Raw genomic sequence first — 23,679 nt, 5'->3', positions numbered from 1 at the left:
TAAGCAATAACTTTAAGAAGCGCCTAAAATAGAGATACTAGGCAGATAGCATATAGCAGCGCGTTATTAAAGTTATTTCTAGTAGGCAGTAAGACTATAAGGACCTAATAAGACTAATGCGTAGTCTACGTTTCTTTTATAAAAATAACCTTATCTACTACTAAGATCGTTAAGATAGCTCTAAATGCCTTTGCATTCTAAAAAGACTTATATATAAGATTTTTTAATAGGCATATAATAAATATTACTACTAAGGTTTTAACTGCACCTATAACTACGTTAAAGCTTTATTCTTTATCTGCTAGCTTACTAAATACTTAAAGACTTATATACGCTACTGCTCTCTCTATACGCTTAATTAGACCTTACAGTATAAGCTATATAGTTTGTTAGAACTACTTAACTACCTAAGGCAACTATTTAAGATTGCTTATATTAACATTATTATATACTTGCTAAAGACTAGCAAAGAATTTAACGCCTTTATAACTAAAACCTACTATATATCTAAGACAATTAATATTATCTCTAGCAAGAAAACTTAGAGCAGTAAGAAGTAAGCCCTAGCGCTAAGAAAAGTTAACCTACTATCTAACTAAGGCGCGTAACAAATTATTATTAGTAATTATAACTTTAAATTTATTAAGAGACTTATAAGCTATAGTTTTATAGCTTTGCAGACGTAACTTAACTCTACTGCAGCATAGCATTCTAAAGCAGATAGATAGTCTAAACAAATAAACTAAATAGTCGCTATTGCTCTTTATTTCTTTATTATAGAGAATTAGGACCTAGATTAGACAGAAGCTATACTATATCTACAATTTACTCTAAATACTAGCAAGAACGCTTCTATAAGATGCTTACTATATAAATACCTTATAGGTTTTAATCTACGATAAGATATTAACGTTACCTAAGCCTAAAACTTTCTTTCTAAGAAAGACTTTAAAGCTTTGCGCCTGCAATACTAGAAGAAGGCAGAGCAGTCTCTTAACTTTATAAAGATAGCATAGAAGAAATACTATAATAAGCAACACCTCTCTATTAAGCTTAAACTTAGAGATTACGCTATGCTAGTCCTATATTATAGCTATAAGCTTAAAGGAAACTTCTCTAAGAAAGTAGGCTTTTAATGCCTAGGCCTGCTTAAGGTTTTGCAAAAATTAGAAAAAAATACCTATTGCATTAAGCAACCTAAGAGCTCGCATATTTATAATATTATTACTATAGCATAACTAGAACTCTGCTATTTCTAGAAAGATAATCCTTATAATTGCCCTTTTCTATCTCTTAATGCTCTAGTAAATAACTATAATAAACTAGAACTCTGCGCTATTAAATAGATCCTTAAGCGTTAAGTGCATTATATTTTAGGAAAACTATAGTACTTTGTTAAATAGAATAGTTAAGCAGCCTCTTATAACTAATAGCTTAATACTATATTTCTTTTAGCAGCATAAGAAATAAGAAAAGATTTTAACGCAGAGTTCTCTCTTACTAAAGCTAAACTCTAGAAGCAACGCTGCATCTATGCTTAACGCACCTACTAGATAGACTATAAGCAGCGATAAACTAAAGAGCTACTAGACTAAGAAACCTAAAGCATAAGCAACCTACTAGTGCTAATAGATAAACCTTACTCTTATAAGAGCTCTCTCTTATATTTACTGCTATAAACGCCTAAGAATAATAATAGTTACTCTAAATAATTCTCTCTACGCAGAAAGAAAAACCTAAGGCTTAGAGACTATCTTAACGCTAGAGGCATTAATACTATCTATAATCTTAGTAAACTAAGCTCTGTAGAAGACTAACACTCTAAGCTAATTATTAATATTTCTAGCAATAGCTATCTTCTTTACTCTAACAACAAAGACGCTTATTAGAATAACGCAGCAGTAGTTCTAGTACCTTCTCTAGGTAATACCTGTTAGCATACTCTAAGGCCTAGGCCTTAACCTTAACTATAATCTTATTTTGCTTTTTATAGCGTTTAAAGAATTAGAAGAATAATTATCTTAGAGGAATAGTTATTAAATTTATATTCTTATAGTAGTGCAGTCTTTCTTTAGGACCTTTTCCTTACTAGCAGTATCTTCTTTTTATAATAACAGAACTTCTCTTACTATATACTAGGTAAGCTAGCTACTATTATGCACCTGCACTTTATGCTATATAGTCTACTAATTTCTTTCTATAGATTAGTACCTTACAGCAGACATATTATACGCCTAGCCTAGCAATCTCTATCTCTATACAGCTATATCTACTCTTATTATAATAAATATATACTATACTGCAACTCTAATTATTAGCTAACGACCTATTAACATAGAATAGAAGCTGTAAGTTTTCTAGTAAGATAAAGCTATAGGTTTCCTAGCAAGGTAAGAGAAGTCTAATTTACTCTTAATAAACTTGCATAACTTCTTACTCTTACTAACTAGTGCGCCTTACCTACAGCCTAACTAGTACTATAAAGAATACTACTAGATAGTTTTTAACTATTACTACTATACTTAACTCCTTATTATTACCTTATCTAGCACGCTACTTATTATTATATTAATAATAGGTTGCGCCTTATGCCTTATACTACTACTATAGGATCTATTCTTACTAAAGACAGTAACTTACTGCTGCAATCTAATAGCAGGTTTAATTTTAACTTACCTTATAGAATAGACTCTAATATTCTTAGTAAAGCTATAGCTAAGGCACGCGCTAATACTAACATTAAGAGCTTTACTAATACTAATAGCAACGAATAATTTTAGAATTAACTTCCTGCTACTTATAACTTTAGTAAGCAAGTTAAAGCTCCTGCTAACGCCTAAGATAGCTACTCTAGATCTACTTTAAATACTAACACTCTATAATCTTTATCTACTAGAGATCTATTCTTACTCTTAGAAAGAATAAACTTAGAAAGTAACAATTTATACTAGCAAGCTATATAAATACTTGCTATCTTAGATGCCTTTGCTAAAAGCACTCTTATATACAGCAATATACCTATAGATGCTAATACTACGAAATATATAAGCAAAACGTTTTAAGCTTTAGACTACTATTAATTAGAAATCTAATAATATCTTAACTAACTAGATGCTAAAGCTAGATTTTAAATAGATAGGATTAAATACAACTGCTATATCCTTACTAAATAGAGCTTTAGCAGAAGAATACTAAAGCAGCTCTACTAACTTAGCAAGAACTTTATAAAAGAAGGCACAACGGCTAATAACTAATATTAAATAGTACCTAAGCATATACCTGCACTTTAAATTTCAGCATAATAAGCCTTTTTTAGTGCTATAGGTTACCTTCTAGGTTCTAGATAATAAGAATTACAGCAAACTCTATATAAACTGCCTTATAGAGGCGCTTAGCGCTGCTAGTTACTAGATCTTTGCTTCTAAGGAGAGACTTCTAGACCTAGAGAAAGAAATAACGCATAAGCAAGTTTATGCTTACTAGAAAATATAGGCTCTTGCTATCTTTGTCTCTATGCTAAAGAGCTGCAAGAAAGAATAGGCTTAGTAAACTTCTATTAAACTAACTATAACTAAGTTAAAAGCTATTGCTAAATAATTTCCTCTCTATAGCAAGGCAGTCTAGTATTTCTTTAAGAAGGATAAATATCCTAGATATAAAAAGGTCTCTAAGACGCTTATTAGCGCATATTACTAGACACTACTATTTGCTAAATTTTCTATAGAGAAACTTAACAATAATAATTACGCCTAGTGCTGCGCATTATATTATACTAAAGAACTAGCTATAGGAATAAGGGCCTATAACCTAGAGAGTTAGAAATCCTACTAGACTTATGTTGTGGCTGAGCAAACTTGAGAGAAAAGATTGTATTGATTACTGCTCTTCTAATGTATCAGAAGAGCTGGCTTAAATATACAAACAGATTACGGAGAAATGTTAGTCCACTTCCTGAGCTTAGTCAGCTCAGTCACGTGGATCAGTACTTTACTGTTCTCATGTATCAATACTGCAACACACCCCTCATCTTAATTGCCCTGTTTGATTGAGATAACGTTACGCAGTGTGCATGTGAATGAGCTATTACTCCGCTCCCGCTCTGCTCTAATCGCTCGATTGGTAAGCGTCTGTTTGTTGTTGCGTTGTCGTAGAGATCGGTCAACTTGCGCGTTTAGCCTTAGCGCGCGCGATATCAACACCTTGCTCTGCGCCTCACGATCTTTTGACACCCTACCACCCAGCTTTAAGAATTCAATCTGCTGACTATGGCTCTAGTAAGTCCTACCGATCAAGAGGTGATTAAGTACCTTGCGCGTACTCCGCATTGCAATCGCCTTGAACTCTAGGCTATCAGTTATGCTAACTTAGCTGTTTCGCAGCGAAAAGGAAAAACAGCTACTCTAGCGCAGAAGAAGAACCTTAAGAACGCTCGCGCCGCTTGGTTCTCTAAGATATCAGATTTAAAAGGCACGCGCGCCTCAGCTCAAATTAATCAGCAGAAGTTAGCTTCTGAGGAGAGCAATCCGGCCCCAGATACTCTATTGAAGCTAGTCGCTGGGGCACTCTGCGAGAGCCCTTGCGCTAATTGCATCCTTAAGTAGTTAAGCAACTTAACTAAGAATAAGCTTGAATGTGTTGACAAGGGTGGCAAGTTGGGTCGTTGCGCTGCCTGCAACTCTAAGCAGTGCATTCTAAGGCATGTTTCTTACCTTATTTTAGTTACCTCTCGTACTGATTATACTATAGCATTAATCTCTTTATAACCAAGATAATAGCTTTGTACGACTACGCTATAGGCAATACAGCAACTATGACTGTAAGTAATCGTTAATCTTATTATAGCAGCGTTGTACTGATCTTTTGCAGACTTCTAAGTATACTGATAGGCGAAATGAGCTTATAGACGAGGTCTGTAAGTACATCGCTGGTTACAATAAGCCGTCCGGCTTTAAGCGCGACCGATCTGAAACCGCCGCATCCGATTCGACCCCTAAGCGCGCGAAGAAAGCTGCGCCACTTACGCCTTTGCAACCCCATTCAGATTCTTTTAGTCGGAAAATGGGCTCTAATAGAAAGTTGCTCTTAACCGATTTGACCCCTTCAAAGGTATCTGCCCACTAGGCCTCTGTTTAAGATAATAAGGAGGAGGATGAGACTACGGTGCCCGCTAGCGATCTTTCTAGCCTGAGCTCTAGTTCTCTAGGAACTGAGCGTAGTGAGCAGGCTAAGCCTTTCAGTCGTAAGACTGATGTGCTTAATAAGCTGTTTGATGATGAGGGCGCTTCAACCTCAGCTAGCTTCGATCTTAACGCTCTGGTCGCTTTTAATGACTAAATAGGTCATATCGACACCTCTCTTGGCGTGAACAAGAAATCGATTCGTCCTAGTTATGCTGCCTCTTCCTAACCGGCTTAAGCTGCACCTAGTAGCTCTGTTCAGCATTCCACTGATCTAGAGTTAAGTCTTTCTTTGAGCGGCTCGCGTAGGCCTGTTCGTCCTGCTCCTCTTATGCCTGAAAAGGCGCCTAGAGAGAAGAGGAGGAATAAGGCTACTCTGACTAACCTTTATAGATCAAATTCTCCTTTTTCTCGCAAGGCAGCAGGCTTAAGTAGATTAAACAGCGGCCTTCGTAGCACTAAGCTGATTGTTTCGATCTCTAAGCCTTCTAAGTTACCTGCTGAGCAGATCCTAGATGCTGCTGACGTTTAAAACGCTCTCTCTGTGGGGGCGCAGCATAAGCTTCCGTCTCAGTTTGAGCAGGAATTCTTATTCAACACTCTGCCTATCGTTACGGGCAACACCGGATAGGGCACTATTAATCTGACTAGCCCTAATCCGGTGATGACGATTAGTGACAGTAAGGCTGATCTTGAGTTATCGAGATTAGAAGCTTAGGCAAAGGAGCTTAATAGGCGTGCTGCTGAGACTCGATCTAGTCTCGAGAAGATTAAGAAGGCTAAAGCTGATGCAGCGGCGCGCTTAAAGAAGCTTCTTATCGAACGAGAGGCGCGCCTCGCGAAGGAGAAAGCTAATTAAGAGGCGCGTCTGAAGGACGTTCCTCAACCTGCTGTGATTAAGTCTATTGAGACTAGTACTGCGGCGAAGCCTCGTAAAGATCAATTAAAGCGTCCTGCCTTTGGGGAGACTAGGTAAGGTCTAATTCGCCCTTCTTCTCAAACTTCTTAGCAGTCTCGGCGGCCTTCCGATGCCAATCCTTAAGTTTCCGGATTAGTTAAGTTGAATCGTTAGCTTACTGCCGCTGCCTAGGGTCAAGATGCTCGTAACGGTTAACTAGCGCTTACTCCTCCTGCTTCTGAGTTTAGTGGTGGCGATTGAGCTGACCGCAGTAGTGCTGACACCCCTTTGACTAGTAGTAAGAAGGTTGCGCTACCTAGTCCTGCTACTCTACAGCCTGATCTGTTCTCCTTCAAGCTTCCTTATATAACTGACCCTAACGCTAACCTTTTCCTCATCGCAAATTCAGTGGATCGCTCTAGTCAGAGCTACGCTGATCGCTATCTATTAGATAATGAAGAGGCGCGTTACTTTAACTAGGGTGACGTCGTCTCTTTTGTTTCGTTTAAGGATAAGATAGTGAGGCAAGAGAGGCGTCTTAATCGTCGTAGAGTTCCTTAGGATTCTCTTGCCCCTGCTCTGGATATTCGTGAGCGATACCACACCTTAGCTTAACCTAATCGTAACGAGCGTCGTGCTTCTGTGCTTTACATTATAGAGAATTCAATGCGTCTTATGCAGATAGCTTTAGACCTTCTGGACTAAGTGTCTCGGTTCGATCTTCTTGCTATTAAGCAAACTTTTCCTTTCTTAACGCTTTGGGCGTAGTTCTCCTTACTTCTTGTATAGATGTGCTGGATTAAACGATCTTTCTAGGGTAGCAGGCAGTTGAAAAGGCCTCTTTTCGCTCTGCTTGAGCTTTCTTGGTCTTAAAGGCCCTTTCTAATAGTAATTAAACTGATGCTATCACACCTTATTGCTATTAACTGTGACTAATCCAACTATGTCCTTGAGGTTTAAAAGCTGCTTGAAGTAATCGAATTGTTAATAGGTAAGAGCTTTAGTTAGTCTATCTGCTAGCATTTCCTTTGTTAGCAAGTACTCTACTAAGAATGATCCTTTTGCGTGTTCTTATCTAAGCTATATGTTTTATATGTCAACATATCGAAGACGGGTAGTAATTCGCTTATTTTAACTAACAATAAGTCTAATTGTTTGCTAGTTATCACACTAGATCTTCTATAAATCGCCTAGATTAAATGTGAGTTCGTTAAAGAATCTTTTTAAGGCAATAGTTTCCTTCGCAACATGCTTAAGTGCAATAAGCTCAGCCTTAGTTGTAGAGGTCGTTACTGTACTTTGCTAAGCAGCTTTCTATAGGATAGCTCCTCTAAAGAGCATAGCTATGTATCTATAAGATGAGCGCTGGGTAATTGAGTCATCTGCAAATGATGCGTCTCCACATATTATAAGGTTAGGACCATTATAATTGCTGTATTAGATTGCTTCCCATCGTGTACGATATAGGTACATAATAACTCGATCGATTGTGCTCATGTGCGTTTAGCTAGAATTAGTTAGGTAGTGTAACAGCTTTAATACTGCAAAAGCTACGTCTAGGCGCAGCATTATTGCAGTGTACAATGCTGATTCGACCTTTTCCTGGTAAAGCTTGACTTCTTGCTTGGTGGCTTCTCCCTCGAACTTTTTGAGCTCTTCTGACGGTAGAGGAGTAGCTAGAAAGGTTCTATTGATTAAGTTAAACTTCTTTGCAATCTTCTTAATGTAGGTATCGTGAACCAGCGTAATCGTTCTCTTTTCTCAGTTTCTAACGATCCTTATGCCTATAGAACTACTCTGCTAGCCCTTGTTCTTGTATCTCATACTTCGTAGTGATCTTGATCTATAGGTCTTTTGCAAAAGCTTCGCAAGCCTTATGATATAGCAACAGGATATCATCAACGTAGAAAAGTATCAGAACTTTCTTGTCTTTGTTAAAGAAGAGGCAGGGTTCTTCTTTTAATAAGATAAGGCCTAATAATCGGAGTGTTCCTAAGAACTCCTCATACTATAGCAGTGGTAAGTCTCTCATACTGTAAAGTGCTCAATTAAGCCTGACGCATATTCTAGGTTCCTTAAAACTGTTAGGAAGCTTACACAGCACAGGGTTCTCCTTTATAATCGTTGCATTAAGGAATGCTTCTGTTACGTCATTTTGCATGACTTCCAGATCAAAGTGGGCAGCTATAGCTATTGCTGCTCGAAATGATCTTGCTGCTAAGGTGGCAGCGTAGGTCGAATTAAGCAAGTCTTTTTCTTAAAGATCTCCTCGTATAACTATACGTGCTTTGCACTTAAGCAGCATACTGTCTTAATTAAACTTATAGGTCTAAACCTACTTCAACGAGATTGGTCGGATCATTGCTTCGCTTGTTAGCTGAATTGTCTAGGTATCTTTCTTGCAAAGCTGTTTAATCTCTTGTCTCATTGCAGCTTCAAACCACACCTTGTGTTTGTGTTGGAGAAATTGTTTCCAAGTCTTAGGTGGGTCTGGAAGCTCGTTTTAGTGTAGTTAGGTCGACTTTAGTGTTTAATCAGTTAGAGTGGCTGCTATAATTACAGCGTTTATAGATTTATAACTCTTTCGATTGTCCTACGCTCTTCTTGCGCCTAGCAAGAAGGTATTCTGAAAGTCAGCTCATAAACTATCATTATCATCTAGATCGGCGATCAGTGCATATACTCTAGTACCTGCACCCCCTATCTGGTCGTCTCGATTGCTATCTCTTCTCCTCCTGCGCAACGGCAGGTAGGTACTTATTCCTTGATCATTTTCTGGCGCTTTGCCCTGTTGCCTCCGGCTCATTCTCTGAGTGCGCGGAGCTTATAGCTCTGTTGCACCTAGATTAGGAGTAGTCGTTTGCCGCAATTGCTAGCGTGCTCAAACGAGCAACTAATCTGCTTCGTCTGGAGTGTTTAAGTTAAGTCCTCTAGGTTGAGTGGCAGAGCAGGTAACACGCTGCAGTGTTGCCCTCTGTGATCTAATTCGATCACTAGAGCGAGACGGGCCAGCTCTACCAGCTAGATGCATCTGCTGTTGGCTGTCTCCTCCTATACTTTGAGCCTTAAGCCCTAAGTTTCCCCCTATATCACCTAGCTCAGGTGTAGATTCTAGGGTTGCAAGCTGATTTTGATCTTTTAGAGGTCCTGCGCGAATTCTCAGTCGATTGCTGGCTATGCTATCGTCTCGCGCAGTTTCTTCCTGCATAACTCCCTGATCGTTTGGTTAGCTGGCTGTCTGATTAGTTTGTGCACTTAGTTCACCCCCGAGATTGCTCTTAGTGTCTCTCCTGACCTTATCAGTTTGCTGCTCTTCTAGGTACAATCCATCCTTAATAAGGAGGCCTAGATTATCTAGCTCGCCGTCGTGTAGAATATCAGCAACCTTAAGCGCTAATTCCTTTTCTATATTCTCATCGTTCTTTCCTTGAAAGAAACGACTTTCGTCGAACCTAACATTGCGAGTTATAATAACCTGGTTGAGCAAAGGGATCTATATCCTGTAGATGTTCGAGGCTCGATAGCCTACTAAGTATCTGATATGACCCCTAGGATTAGTTTTAAAAAACCTGTGTCTTGTACTAGCTGCTCGATCCAAATTCAATAGATAGGCTCGACAGCCGTACGCATATATACTACTCTAATCTAGGCGTAGATCGGCTGTTCTTAATCGAATGACTGCTGGTTCGTAGTACCTGAAGTATTGTCGAAACCAGGAATCAAGAACCTTATTTGGTGATCGATATCTATGCATTGCTGTTAGGCTCATCCTATGAAGCTAAGCAGCTGCATCTAGTATCTCTAGCTAAAGCTCGTTAGGCAGATTTGCGCTCGTGCGCATCTTTATCGCCTTTGTGATTATTTCCTGTCCTGTACGCTCAGCTAAGCTATTTGGCTCGTGAGTATGAGACAGAGTAGCTTTGATAGCGATCTCATTTTTATCTGCCTATTTCTTAAATCTTGATCGTTCTCTCTACGGTCGCGTTGCCTAATTACTGTCTTAGTGTATCTCTATGATCGAAAGGTTGTATTTTGTTCTCACTCTCTAGTAGTACCTTTCGATGACTTTTATGATCTTAGGCAGCGACTTTGATGGAAGATTGTTGTTCTTAATCTTTCCAGAATAATCATCCTTTATTAGCAATGACTATTGCTCTCCTAATCGTCCTAAATGCATATTAAACAGGTCCTATGAGATCTGATAGAAGAGTTGAGGTGATCTCTCTTTTAGTCTTCTTAAGATTATCTAAGAGGCATGTGCTGTTGCACAATGTTCGCATTCGATCCTCCTAATACTAGTGATCTCGACGTTTTGTGCATGTTTAGTTAAAGCCTGCAGTGCCCTTTGTCTAAGATGACCTAATCGTTAGTGCTATATTTGCTTATTACTACCTCTTCTTTGCGGATAATACGATCTTAGCACAGCTTTCACAATAGTAGAGACTAGAGAATAGGAAGACTCAATCAATTCTAAGAAGTTAAGGTTGTACTTCCTAATGAGCGTGTAGAGCAACTTGTTCTCAGATAGGTTACTATATCGGAGAGTTCGATCCTAACTAGTATACCAGACGTTTTCTTAATCTCGAAGTCTTGCTTCTGAGACGATATTAAGGTAGAAACCTTCAACGACCTTTACGTTAGTGAGTGTGAGGTCTACTGTATGTGGCCTACTTAGTCCAATTATGAGGTTTCTTATGATCTGAGTGCTAATACTATCAATAGGTAAGTATTGGGTTCCTGCCTCAACGCACTCTCTATTTGTAGCCTTAATAAACGTTCCCTTTTCGATTAGACTGCGATCATTTACTAAGTGGACGCATGCTCTACTATTAAGGATTGTAGATCAGTGCAGTAGGTGCTGATTGAAAGTAGTGCTGTAGACCCCTAGTGACTCTTTTATAAAGAGGGTTAGATTAATTAAGCTTGCTTAAATGGCGATGGGGTGATCTTTGTCTGATCTTTCCTTTCTTAGAGTAGTAGACTAACCTGACTTTTTAATCTATTTGCGGAGATCTTGCCATTCAGGCTTGTTGTACCGTTCTAAGATCTTTTTCTTATCTACATCGTTGAGCTTGATTGGATTGCTAAGAGCTGATCCTGTCACCGCTGTTTGAAGCTTAAAACAGGTGATTGGTTTCCAACGATGAAACTTGTCTAATTAGGGCTTTTGCGGGTGAGACCTGATGCACGGGCATACTTTCAGGCCTTTTTCGGTTTTTCCAGTTAAGCTGTTTTGAGCGGTTTGCCTATTTAGGGTTAGTACTGCAAAGATCGACAGTCCCTTTTCTTTTTCAGCGTTTCTAGATTGCTCGCTTAGCATAGCGTTGAACACCGTAGCAATATTGTCTAATATCATATCGTCCTTTTCTAGAGATGCCCTTTCTATGACTTCCGCTCGTTTCTGTCAGGCCCATTCTAGGGCGTATTTCGCTATAATTGCCTCAAGAAAGTCGGTGAGAGCAATGGTCCCTTTAACCTCTAGGACGTCGTACGTCTGGGCTCAGGCATAGAGAGTTTGCTATTCGTTAAACTACTTCTCTAGCCTAATCCTGCCGTGCTTAGCTTTGTCTAGGTAAGCTCAGTACTCCTGTCTGATTTAATTCTAAGTTGTAGCCTTACTCGGGGCTAGCTGATCTTTGAGCAGTTTGAGTTGTGATTAGAGGCTTAAGTCGTCCGTTTGGGAAAGCCTAATCTGTACTAGCTTGAGAAGGTCTGGTGAGACTGTTTTCGTGATCTAGTCTTAGAGGTTTGCGAGTGCAGCAGCTTTTTGAGACTATTCGGCGGTGAGAACTTTCTATTGTCGGACTCTCTCGTTGTGGTCAGCTGACAAAACTTCGTAGGCTTCGATATCTTTGATATATTCTTGTAAAGACTTTTCGTGATCAGCTTTCGCTTCATCAGTAGCTCTAGCAGGAGGATCCTTTAGCTTGACCGGCTTAGTGGATAATTCTAGGTATAGGGGAGCGTTATTGAGAAGATCGGGTTGCGATGGGCTATCTGGATTGACATAGTCCCATACTCGCTTTCCGATAGCGTGAACTTTGAGCTGAATATACTATGCTGGCTAGTCTTTACGAGCTTAAAGGGTGACTGTAGAAGGAAGTTTTGTCTGGTCTGTTTGGTCCATTTAGACTGATGTCGTTGGGATGATTTAGGAGGTTTAAGAGGAATAAGAGTAGTAGAATGATTAATTCAAGTACTCAGCAAATACAAGATGCACAGTAGAGAATTAACTCTGTGATTCTATAGCGCCGGGCTCATAACTGTTGTGGCTGAGCAAACTTGAGAGAAAAGATTGTATTAATTACTGCTCTTCTAATATATTAGAAGAGCTAGCTTAAATATACAAACAGATTACGGAGAAACGTTAGTCCACTTCCTGAGCTTAGTTAGCTCAGTCACGTGGATTAGTACTTTACTGTTCTCGTGTATCAATACTGCGACAACTTATTAATTACCTTAATATACTTAGAAGATAGAGAAGACTAAAATAGTTAGAAAGAATAGAAAATAGAGAGTTAAGAATAAAGATAGAAACGATATTTACATTATTTACAGCATACTAATAAACTATATCTACTCTAATAATAAGTGCGTCGCAATAAAGAATAATAACTTTAAGCTAAATGCTTTTAGCACTCTCTGCCTGCTTAGAAAGAATACCTTAAAAGTTAGAGAAAATAGCTATACTCTTACTAAGTTTATACTAGTATAAACTAGTCTTTACTTTATCCTAATCTCTTAATTTATTAGAAAGCTATACTACACTTAAGCGAAGATTAAGAAAATAGTTATGCTTAAAGATAACGCTAACTTAGATAAATTAGCAAATTAGATAGTCTCTTCTAGCAAATATAAGCAAGCTGCAGCAGCTTCTAATAATAATAAGAAAGATAATAATAGCAATAACTTCTAACTAGATAGTTTAGATAGTTTAGATAACGAAGTTACTTTACCTAAGCTTTTAGCTGCGCTTAAAGCTCTAGCTATAGTAGCAAAGAAACTAAGAGAAAAAAAATAGCAGAGAGCAGCTATAGCAGATGCATTGCCTATACTGCGCAAAAAGGCAAAAAAGGCAGCTACTATACCTGCACTAAACTTAGTTGCTCTGCCTCTAATAACCTTTAAGAAGGAGCAGAAAGTCTCTAATACTAAGTTTAATAGAAATTAAGGCTCTCGCAGTATAACGCTAATTATTAGTATAACTTACTTAAGTAAGGAGCATACTAAATATAACATTATCGCTACTAAAATTATAGCTTCTCTAGCAAATAAGAACGCTTATTAAGCTATATATAGCAGCACTGCTAAGAATATTAACCTAGAAGAGAAACTTTAATATAACTAGGACATCTCATTTAAGAAACTCTTTAATGAAGAAGAATAAATAATAATTCTAAAGCCTAGTAAGCTAATAGTCTACTTATAGCCTTAAGAATTGCTATATGCTTTATTGCCTTCTATAATAGAACTATAAGATACCTCTAGAACTTCTTTAACTTAGGAGCTATCTCTATAATAAAAATACTAATGCTTATACTCCTTTCTTTCTTTTCTTTTTTTACATTACTAACTTTTCTTTTCTTAGAATAACTAATAAGCTCTTTCTAAATGCTCTGCTTCTAGCATGCTGTCGCTAACAGCCTATTTAATATTCTATAATATTAATATTATTAGGCTGCTTAACTTAACCTTATAACGCTAATAAGAATAAGCCTACACTTTAAGTTACTATATAATTAGGCACACTAGTTTAGCTACGCATAAATAGCTTAGCTTAAGAGATTCTTTAAATAGCTTAGCTTAAGAGGTCTTTCCTTCTACTCTTTTATAAGTACGCACGCATGCATATACGTTTGCTCGCTCTAGTCTGCGCTTAGTTAATAAGTTTAGTCTTACTAATGCTAGGTACTAGATAGTTTAGTTTTAAGAGTCTTAAATAGTTTGCTTTATAGTCTTATAGTTTAGGCTTTGTAGGTGCTTACTTATATAGATTTACGATGAAAACTTAGAGTTTAAGGCTTCTAGTCCTACTAGGAGGAGGCAACTGTTAGGTGACTGATGCCAAGATGAGGCCTGTGCTTAGGTCCCCTATGTAATCCCCTCTGCCGGGCTAGTTAGCAGGCTAGAACTATACAATATATCAAAACCACCCCTATAGTCCTCACACTACTGAACGGATCTGCTCCAGCATTGATCAAGTTCAACACTTCTGTTCCGAGATCCGCAAGACTTGGTCTGAGACCACTTTTCTTATCTTCTGCGTCTACCAAGTGTGACAAAAAGTCGATTCGGCCACTCTGAGCTTGCTTTTCAGTGTCCGACATCGACCTACGCGTCTTGGCTTGACTGTGGGAATAGTCGATCAGGCGATTGTTGTCCTTAACGGACTTACCACCGATCCTTTCAAAAAGGCTCGTTCGTAGGAGCGGACGGACTAGAAATGCCAGAGGCAGATACGAAATCTGGTATCAGATCAGCGCAATCGTCGGGGTAGTGCGAAGGTAGACAGCATACCCAATACATCAACATACCCGCCGGTAGTGTTGAGTTTGCAAGATCCCTATTATTCTCCTCTTGCACGGTCTTGAATTCGCACCCAAGTACCAACGCGCCCATGATGTCGAATCCAAGATAGATGCTCATCTCACTGGCATTCCATTTGGCTCCCCACCCACCAGTACTTGGCTGTATAGTGTCGCAGAAGCTCTCAATGATATCAATCACACCCCTTTCATTCGCATTTAGAGACTCGGTTGAGAATGAAGGGCTGACCCATCTTCTCTTCACTGCATGAAAATCTCGATCTGTTTCAGTAAAGCTGCTGTACGTCCCAGCAGCAATGTCAAACGTCTTATACCACTCGCCTTTCTTCACGTTGGCAGCCCGTGAACCATAGATCGTACTAAGAGCAGATGCAGTATTGAAGGACAAAGTATTGGGTGCGATGCGAACGATTAGACCTTTTCGTAGTGAGTCACATCAAGAAGTTTATGTAGGTTATGAGCACTCTTACCGTATTTCTCGTGATCTTTCAGGTGCCAAATGTGTCGGTCGCCAGTATAAGCTTGCCACAAGAGCGGCCAGCCGCTGAGCTTGTACGTCAACGGTCCTGGGTACTTTGCTAGTGGGTGGAAATAGACGCGATATATGCATAGACCAAAAAGCTTTGTGCACCGCTTAGCCACTGACGATTGATGGTCCAAACGGGCAAACACTTACGTAGGAAAGGAACATGAGCAAAGCATAACTTGTAAACACTCCTGTACTGATCGCATCGCCAACAGACATGTAATGTCCAATCATGGCGATAAGTCGCAAAGCTTCCAATTCTTCAAGAACGCGGTACTGGAAGTGAAGGAGGGCTAGAGGAGCCTTCATCTTTGCAAAACCATCAGAAAGTCACTGAAATACCCCACCGATCACTGCAGCTGTCGATAAGCATAGCATGTTGTCATCACCAATCATGGTCAATCCTGGTCTGCCGTGAATCTTAGATAGACGACCGACCCCGCGCAACTGCTGTTTGCGACAGGTATACAGCCTGATACCGACGTGGCCTTTGCCCCGCTTAATCCAGCTGACGTCAGATCACTTGTTCAACGTTATGATCTCGCCTGCGTATTTTACATGGTCGAGGAGCTTTGCCTATGTGAGATAGACTTCCAAGGTTGCTTTTGTGATACCCACTTATTTCTTATATAACCAGAACAAACGAGATTCCCGCCGTCTCTTGGAACACCAGTTCATAGCCCTTTCAGTTTTAGTCGAGATTGCTGTTTTTAAAGTTGCGGCAGTGTCTCCAACCGTGTTAGGCATGGTCTCTGATGGGAGTTTCTGGACCTGGACTCAACAGATAAACAATGTCGCCGGGCAAGCAAGTCGCCCTCCACAGCGGATCATACATAATAATTGAAAGTTAGCTAATGTAAAGATACACAACCCTCATTGTTCACTACACACTCTGTGCCCCCACGATTGTTCCAGCTAATTCCATCCCAGCTGTCGTTTCCGTCGTGCCACGTCCAATCCGCTACCATTATACATAGGCCATTGACATATATCTGAAAAAGTGCATTGCGCTAGAAGTCATAGCGCTCTTCGTTCAACATGCTGAATCGACGATTCCTTACCCAGCGGTACTTTGCACTGGTGACAGGATCGACGAACTCTCGTGCATTGGTGTTTGCCTCGATTGTAAATTTAGGCGTTGTGCCAGGATCCTCATATCGTGTGAGCGTATAGCTGGTGGCGACACTATGTCTCATGTCGATGCGCCCAGGAAGGGTAAAATGCTTTGTTTGCTTGCCGTCGGATGTGGTTGGGAAGCTGTTATGAGTGATCCTGCCTTCGCGACCAAGTTTGCCTTTGGCGTCTTCGCGAACGCTTTTAAACTTTGGAGCGACGTAAACGGCCGTTCGCTAACGGAGGGGTATATCGGACCATCCGTAGATGTCATGAGCATCGAACTAACAGGGACTTGGACCCTTTCCCTTAGTACTGAAGGTTAAGTCTTGCGACCAGTCGTGAGGCATGGGCAGATACCGATCTCTCTCAAGCTGCAGGCCCAAATCTGTCTGTCTTTCAATTTCGAATGGGCCAGCACATGCGTTGCCCACGTTTACACAACGCTCAGTCTTCGTCGGGGTGTATGAGACAGATGTACCGCGGACCAACGAGTAGTCGATCCTTGTTTTCACCTTGGTAGCCATCGCAGTAACAGTCGTGCGTTTCGCACTGAAAAAGTATCATTTCGAATCTGTGATGACTATGTATCTTATCATGACATGCTTCACACAAATCATAGTCTGTGCAAGATATACACCGCCACCGGTCACCTCTCAGCGGGCTAGCGCCGCATCCATCACATGTCAACCAGTGCAGGGCCAGCATGGCATTGCTCTTCTGGGTCAGGCTAAGCTTACTCATGTCAAGATTTGGTGAGGCGCTCAGCTGAGGAACCGCATGAGGTTGAGGTGGATGCACATGGTTGATGGGCTGGATTGCTGACGATCCTTGTGAGTAGATCGGAGTTGTAGCCCCGGAGTAACTTGCTGCTGGTTGGTATTGGTGTTGTGAACATTGGTTGGGGACAGAGGCTGTTGGATGAAGATAGTTTGAGTTTGGCGAAGGATGATATTGCGACTGCGACGTGACATGATGGTTGTATGGAGCTAAGCAGTTCGTAGGTGCGGAAATAGAAGAGGTAAGATAGTTCATGGTGGTCAACGCTGGAGTGTAAGCTGACGAAGCTGCCGCCATGTGAGTTGAGTTGGTGTACTTACTAGTGCACCAGGTGGATATGGGCTGGCAGATGGCGGATGATACACCCAGTGTGGTGCTTGTTGAATCGCAGAATTACCGGTTGTTTGTGTATGGCCTTGAGAACAGGATTGTGAAATTGGATATTGAGATGGTGATGGATGTCGAGCTGGAGATGCCTGTGTGTAGGAGTGGGCTGGTGAGGCTTGCGCGTACGGCTGTGCTGGCGATAAATGAGCGTATGGATACGACTGAGGGCTCGCGCCTCGTGTGAAATTGTTCGGGATGTTGGAGGAGTGATCGTGAGCACATCGAGAGCTTTGTTCGTGAACATGGTGAGATAGATGTGGGAAATGGGGACCAGGTAGAGGAATCTGACTAGTCGTGTTGTTGGAGTTGCTGTATGGTGCCTGGTATTCGCTGTTGAACTGCGCATAACCGTATGGATCATCCTGCTGTTGTTGGTCATGTTGCGACATGGCGAGTTTTGTGCTAAGTTGGCAAGCTGGCGTATGTACTGATGGAATGAGCGAACTGCCGGGCTTCTAAAATCATTTTTATCTCTTCAAAACGTTCCATTCTTAGACATTCACTACTCAGCCCTGCAGATCGCGAAATAGATCCATTGGAACCACCCGGTCGATCTGGAATGCCGAAAAGGGTAATCCGATCCAGGAGAAGGTCAGCGGCTGAAGAGCTTAGAGTTCGCTAAGCTTTTCTAAGGCTTAGCCTACTCCGCCGTCTACTTGATAGCGTAGTTCCCCTGTCGGACAGTCGTAACCAAGGACCTATTGTGCTGTGACTGGATGTGGCTTCACTTAGTCTCGGAGCTGTTCCTTCTGGCAACATGTCGATCTTTGAGGCTGAACAGTGACTAGCACCACCCTCATCGTCAAAGGTCAGAAGGACTACAGTATTCCACCGCGTGAGACAGTCATACTTCGTAAAACGAGTGACACATTTTCTACATCTCAGCGGCTGTGTGAGTTGTTGCTTTTGAGCTTCAAAGTCCTGCACGGTCCTCTTGAGCAAAAGCAAGAGCAAGTTGTAGTATGAAAAGCACTTCACGTAGGAAGGGGGGTAAAGTCCGCTAGACACGCTTGAGCGTTCATTACAACTGACCGGGGTGCTAATTCTGTGAGGCTGAAAGACGCAAGCGCGGCCCAGATGCTATAGCCAAAAAGTCCAAACGGGCCGCGCGGGGGGTACTGTTACACGAAGACTGCCCTCCCAAGATACCGGTACTATTTTTGCCTGGACCTAGATTCGGTCCGTACAATCTATGCGGCGACTCCGTTTACCCGTTGTTCGAGATGCACGGCCCAAGCATCAAATTACAGTAACACTATGCGGGCCGAAGAAGCCATGATACTCTACTATGTACCTAGGTAGACAAAACTGAATCATTGTTGACTCGTTTGACTTACACAATTGGACTGATACATTCACGCTTTTAGCAACCGTTCACCGTAGATGAACAGCAACGGCTCCAATGGGAAGCTAACGATAATCGACGATCTAGTCAGGATGTTCCCTTTCCGTCAACCCAGGCGAGCGCACAGTGGAAGCAATGCTCGGAATGGCAGGCGGGATCAATTACCATTTCTGAGTGTGCAATTCGTACCGGTCTTATTACCGCACACTTCCGTTGGTCATTCAAGAGGAAAATAGGTACCTTGCGCATCTAGAGCAGCGACCTGAGCCTAGAATATTGGTACAATTCTGGTATACCGAATCTCAAACCCTCATCTCAGGCGTCAACTTCAAAAACTCGTTGCCCCCACTTCCCCTTGTCCCCCCACTCTTCGCATCCTCCCTAATCATCTCAGCCGCCCCCTCCCCAATCGCATACGCCACCATCTGCGTATGGCCATTATTTACCCGCGGGATGGAAGACACATCCGCAACTCTCAACCCTCTGACTCCCTTGACTCTCAACCTACTATCCAACACGGCCATTTTGTCGCCTTCTTTACCCATCTTGCACGTTCCCGACGCGTGATAGCACGTCGTTGCGTGTTTCCTCACATGCGGCTCCCAATCCTCTCGACTTGTGAACTCATGGTGTGCAAGGTCGGCAGGCCAACTACCCTTGATAATATCCTTTGTGCCAGAGCCGCGCATGATGATTTCGTTGGCGAAGCGACATGCCTCGGACATTACGAGCATGTCTAGCGGGTCTTGCATGTATGCGTGATCGACGATGGGGTTCTGCAGTGGATCGGTCGTCTTGAGCGTGACACTGCCACGAGAGTGCTGGTTGAAGAGGAGGGTGCACATGGCGAAGGCGTGTTTATAGTCGACGGGGAAGTCGTCGTATTGCTTGGGTCCACCATATAGCTCGGTGTTCCAGAATTCAATGTTTGGTTGGTCTTTAGTGAGGCCCATTGGATCTCGGCCGGCTTCTCTCTTGGCGTTTTGCCATAGCTCTGAGTCTTTGAGGCGCTCGTCCAGACGAGCGTACCCGAAGATTCCGAATGGGAAGGTTGAAAGTACGCCAGTCTTCTTTTCTTTCCACAGCTCATATGATGAGGCAATAGCGTTGTCGTGGTAGGCGAGGTAGTCGTTCGTCAGGTTTGGTTCACTGACTTCATAGAAGATGAAGCATAGGACGTGGTCTTGGAGATTTGCTCCGACTCCGGGTGAATTCACAAGGACGGGAATGTCGAGCTTCTCCAGCTGTTCTTTTGGTCCGATGCCAGAGCGTATCAGAACCGGTGGACTGCAGTACGCGCCAGCCGTAAGTATAACTTCTTTGCGGGCTTGGTAGTCTATCTTTGCACCTGATTTCGATATCGTTGAGACGCCAGTTGCTGTTGGCTCGCTGGAGTTATCCTTTGAAAACAGAATCTTGTCGACCATGACGGAGGTCTTGATGGTGATATTTTCGCGGTGATAACCTTTAGTGATGAAGTCTGCCGCCGTACTGCGGAGACCTTGGTGTACTGTCCGCGGGACATCGCCGCATCCATGTGGCGTCTCGCCTGTAGAGAACATGTCGGGATGATATGGAAGACCAGCATCTACTAAGCTCTCTCTGACACGCTCGGAGATAGGAGCGAGATCGTGTGGCTCGGTATGTAGAGGGCCCGAAGTACCATGTACACTTTCGTCTTGCTTGTGCCACTCTTTGGAGTGGAAGGTTTCTGACTAGATCGGTCGTCAGTGGCTGTTCATATCACGCAATGCTCTCAATGTCATATACCTTCTTCATATATGCCCACATCTTCTCACCATTCCACTCATCCAGCCCCCAATCATCATAATCCTGCTTCGTGCCACGAATGCAAAGCGTGCCGTTCACACCACTCGACCCTCCCAAGAATCTTCCTCGACTACAATTGACTCTTCGACTATCGACCTTCTCCATAGGCTCAGTCACAATGTTCCAGTCCGTTTCGCTATCGAAATTCTTGCTCCACCCACCCGCCATGTGCACATTCTCGAGGTCTGCATTGTCCGGTCCGGCTTCAAGGACGAGAATCTTAGCATTGAGGTCTTCGGCGAGACGACCGGCTATCACGCAGCCTGATGTTCCGCCACTGCTCTGAAGTCAATATGAGTTATTCGAAAATGCCACAATGGCACGATATGAACTCACCCGCATATGATATAATCGTAGATCTCAGCAGGATCAACGGAATCGACGCGCTCGAGAGACATGATAGACTGTGCTTTGGGGAATCTCTTTGGAGTTACGAGGAGAGGTCATGTAACGTCCGATCAAACATCTTATGCACATTCATACCTATGGATATAGGGCAACGGAACGACCCCGCGTCTCTTCCGCAGCGGCTCCTCGGGTTGTCGGAGAGGCTTACATTCGCTGACGCTCCGGTCAAACGGCACCCCAAGTCGTAGATGGGATCTTCTGGTCCAGCATCGCTGTTTACCCTTCTTCTAGCGACTGTCTTGTGTTTGATATATCCTAGAAGGAATGACTTCTTTGCTCTCGGTCAAACGAAGCCATGGGTACGTAGTTGCGTCTTTCGAGGTATGGATGACGGAACAAATCCGTGGCATGCACCTAGTCGCAAGCAGCCCCTGACAATTACTTACTCATGCAGTCTATCAAGACACGCCGGCACAAAGAGCATTCGAAGAACGAATCACGGTGGTCAAGTTATGCTCAAGTGATGTGGTAGGTGCAAACTAGGTTCACGCCGCACCAGGTAGCGCTGCGGGGTAGCTCAGACCCCAGATCCGATCCCTTTAGACTCCGTCAGCTAGACAAGACGTCTGGGAAGGTTGAGTAGGGGGCAGTGAATCCAGTATATAATTCGAAGTCCAACCGTGGCCTTCCTATTGTCTTCTCTAATCATGCTTTCGTTGTGTGCCCGTTGGCCGCAATGCCTTCCCTGTCCTCCCCCTTGTCCCTGATGTTTTCCCAACCCTTGATCACCAGTCCAAGCACAATCATGACTACCAGCGCGAAATCAACGCTGTGCACTCCCCACCACCAGTGCTGTATCCCGACTCCACAACTAGCAAACTCAAATACCCACTCCCCTCGTTCACCCTTGCTGTTGTCGAACCACGCACTCAAGAAGCCTGCGTAGCCACTGAAATCGCCCATCATGCTGCGAAGCGTAATCTCGCGTATGTGGGGCGAGCTTTGTATTGATGTGCAAGATGAGACATTGGCGACAGGGTCGTGTGTGATGGAGAAGGGGCGATTGGGAAAAGGATACGCGCGCCAGCCAGTAGGTTGGGGCTCGGGCGGCGGCGGCTCCTCCACCTGTACCGGTCTTGGGCACGTCAAAACGTCAAACGGATTCAGTGCAGAGACGTCGAAGCTTTCTGGTGCTGGCGTGTGTATCGGCTGGACGATAGGCGTGGAAGTCACCGTAGGCCAGTACGCTTCGTCACGCTTCACCGTATTGGCATTGCACCCATCATTGACGCCTTCTTGTCGTATGAAATGCACGGTGTCGCAACCCTCGTGGTCATGGCCGTTTAGCACAATGCCCCTTCTGCCCATACCACTGCCAGCCGCGAATTGGTTGCCTGACATGCCGAAGACACCTTCGAGGATAGTCTTGCTCGAATGCCCGCTTAGCATGTTCTGCTCTCTGAGACCCTGACCCTCGTCGAAGTAGTTGAATAGAGGGCTATCAACACAAATGCCTGGCTGTTTCTCTAGCGGAATATGCGTGAGTAAGACAGTGGCATGTGTCTTGTCTTCCACCGGCCTCGCGGTGGTGATAATGTGGTTCATGAAAGAATAAGTTTCGGACTGCAACTCGAAGTTCCATGCCGGGGTATCGATGTTCATGGAATTGAGAACTACAATGCGGAGAGCTGGTGGCGTCTGATCGGCAGTCGTGTTGGGCAATGTGAACCAGATGTCCCAGTTCACGCTTCCGAAGGCTTTTTCGAAACGCGCAACTCGGGATATGTCGAGGTCGCCCGCATATCCAACGTCATGGTTGCCTGCAATGTTGATGACCCGTTTCGCCCAGTGTTGATCAGCACCCAGGACTTCTGTTGTTCCACCCCAAGAAGGAGTTCGCAGAGGTTTTGCTCCCTCTTCCTGCTTGGCTTCGTCGACTGCTTCCTGTTTCTGTTCGTCTGGCTCATCCTTTGTAAGCTCATCGTCTCCTGCATTGTTCTTTGACTCGTCCTCAATTGCCTTCAACAGCTCTCCCCTAGCAGATTCTTCCGCGATTGCTTCTTCAGTGTCCCTGTCTTCTACTATCTCTTCCACAATCTCTTCTTCTTTCATTCCATACACCTTCGCTGGCACTCCGCCCAAGCCCCTCATAACCACATTCCAGTATCTCCCAGCTCTCTTCTCAAACTCTCCGTCTGTTATCCATTGACTGCCCAATAAATCGCCCAAAACAGAAACATGTGTTGGCTCCGCCCACCACCTGGTCTGGCGCACGATGTGGGCTAGGTACCAGTCGTTGCCCCAGAGATCGATCGCCTTGCGCTTGCCTTTCACAATTTTCCACAGATCTTCTGTGATGAGGCCTACAGCTGCTTCTTTAACAATGTCCAGCCTTGTTTTGAGCGTCTTTGCATATTGTAAATCTTGCACGACCCAGCGAAGGGAGGGGAAGAGCGGGGCGTTGGGATCGGGAAGGGAACTGTCGCCTTCGAGCTGGGGATCACCAAGTGCGAGGAGACGAAATGGAGCCTTCGACGTGCCCTGGGTATCTATGTGCGCTGGCGGTGTAGGAAACGCGCAGCCGTGGAATATTGGATACAAGTAAAGCCATGTCGTGCTAATCAGCGCTACCGGAGCGAGAAGCCAGGCAATGGTGAAGAAGAAACGCGAGAGCCGCATTGAAACATTACGACCAGTACCAAAAAGACACGAGGACGATATTTGGGTGT

The 23,679-nt window shown here is 43.1% G+C and overlaps 6 protein-coding genes across 6 annotated transcripts; 1 reads left to right on the top strand and 5 right to left on the bottom strand.

The window, feature by feature from the left end:
- Nucleotides 1-4,810: 4,810 nt before the first annotated feature.
- On the top strand, nt 4,811-5,121 carry SNOG_00057 (hypothetical protein; the record flags this gene model as incomplete). Its single annotated transcript, XM_001790702.1, has 2 exons — nt 4,811-4,816; nt 4,867-5,121. The coding sequence occupies 2 exons, from the start codon at nt 4,811-4,813 to the stop codon at nt 5,119-5,121; spliced, it is 261 nt and encodes an 86-aa protein (XP_001790754.1).
- A 9,360-nt stretch (nt 5,122-14,481) lies between these two features.
- On the bottom strand, nt 14,482-15,456 carry SNOG_00056 (hypothetical protein; the record flags this gene model as incomplete). The annotated part of the gene is made up of 4 exons (XM_001790701.1): nt 14,482-14,540; nt 14,610-15,038; nt 15,092-15,194; nt 15,298-15,456. The coding sequence occupies 4 exons, from the start codon at nt 15,454-15,456 to the stop codon at nt 14,482-14,484; spliced, it is 750 nt and encodes a 249-aa protein (XP_001790753.1).
- A 701-nt stretch (nt 15,457-16,157) lies between these two features.
- SNOG_00055 (hypothetical protein) lies at nt 16,158-16,787 on the bottom strand (the record flags this gene model as incomplete). Its single annotated transcript, XM_001790700.1, has 2 exons — nt 16,158-16,441; nt 16,550-16,787. The coding sequence occupies 2 exons, from the start codon at nt 16,785-16,787 to the stop codon at nt 16,158-16,160; spliced, it is 522 nt and encodes a 173-aa protein (XP_001790752.1).
- Nucleotides 16,788-17,024: 237 nt separating this feature from the next.
- Nucleotides 17,025-17,816, bottom strand: SNOG_00054 (hypothetical protein; the record flags this gene model as incomplete). Its single annotated transcript, XM_001790699.1, has 2 exons — nt 17,025-17,174; nt 17,361-17,816. 2 exons carry the CDS (start codon nt 17,814-17,816, stop codon nt 17,025-17,027), a joined length of 606 nt encoding a protein of 201 aa, XP_001790751.1.
- A 1,258-nt stretch (nt 17,817-19,074) lies between these two features.
- Nucleotides 19,075-21,000, bottom strand: SNOG_00053 (hypothetical protein; the record flags this gene model as incomplete). The annotated part of the gene is made up of 3 exons (XM_001790698.1): nt 19,075-20,374; nt 20,520-20,879; nt 20,939-21,000. The coding sequence occupies 3 exons, from the start codon at nt 20,998-21,000 to the stop codon at nt 19,075-19,077; spliced, it is 1,722 nt and encodes a 573-aa protein (XP_001790750.1).
- Nucleotides 21,001-21,655: 655 nt separating this feature from the next.
- On the bottom strand, nt 21,656-23,629 carry SNOG_00052 (hypothetical protein; the record flags this gene model as incomplete). The annotated part of the gene is made up of 1 exon (XM_001790697.1): nt 21,656-23,629. One exon carries the CDS (start codon nt 23,627-23,629, stop codon nt 21,656-21,658), a length of 1,974 nt encoding a protein of 657 aa, XP_001790749.1.
- Between the last annotated feature and the right edge of the window lie 50 nt (nt 23,630-23,679).

Source organism: Parastagonospora nodorum, assembly GCF_000146915.1.
Source record: "Parastagonospora nodorum SN15 chromosome Unknown scaffold_1, whole genome shotgun sequence".
NCBI classification, from domain to species: domain Eukaryota; kingdom Fungi; phylum Ascomycota; class Dothideomycetes; order Pleosporales; family Phaeosphaeriaceae; genus Parastagonospora; species Parastagonospora nodorum.
Note: the sequence above shows the minus strand (reverse complement) of the source record. Positions and strands in the feature narration are given on the sequence as shown.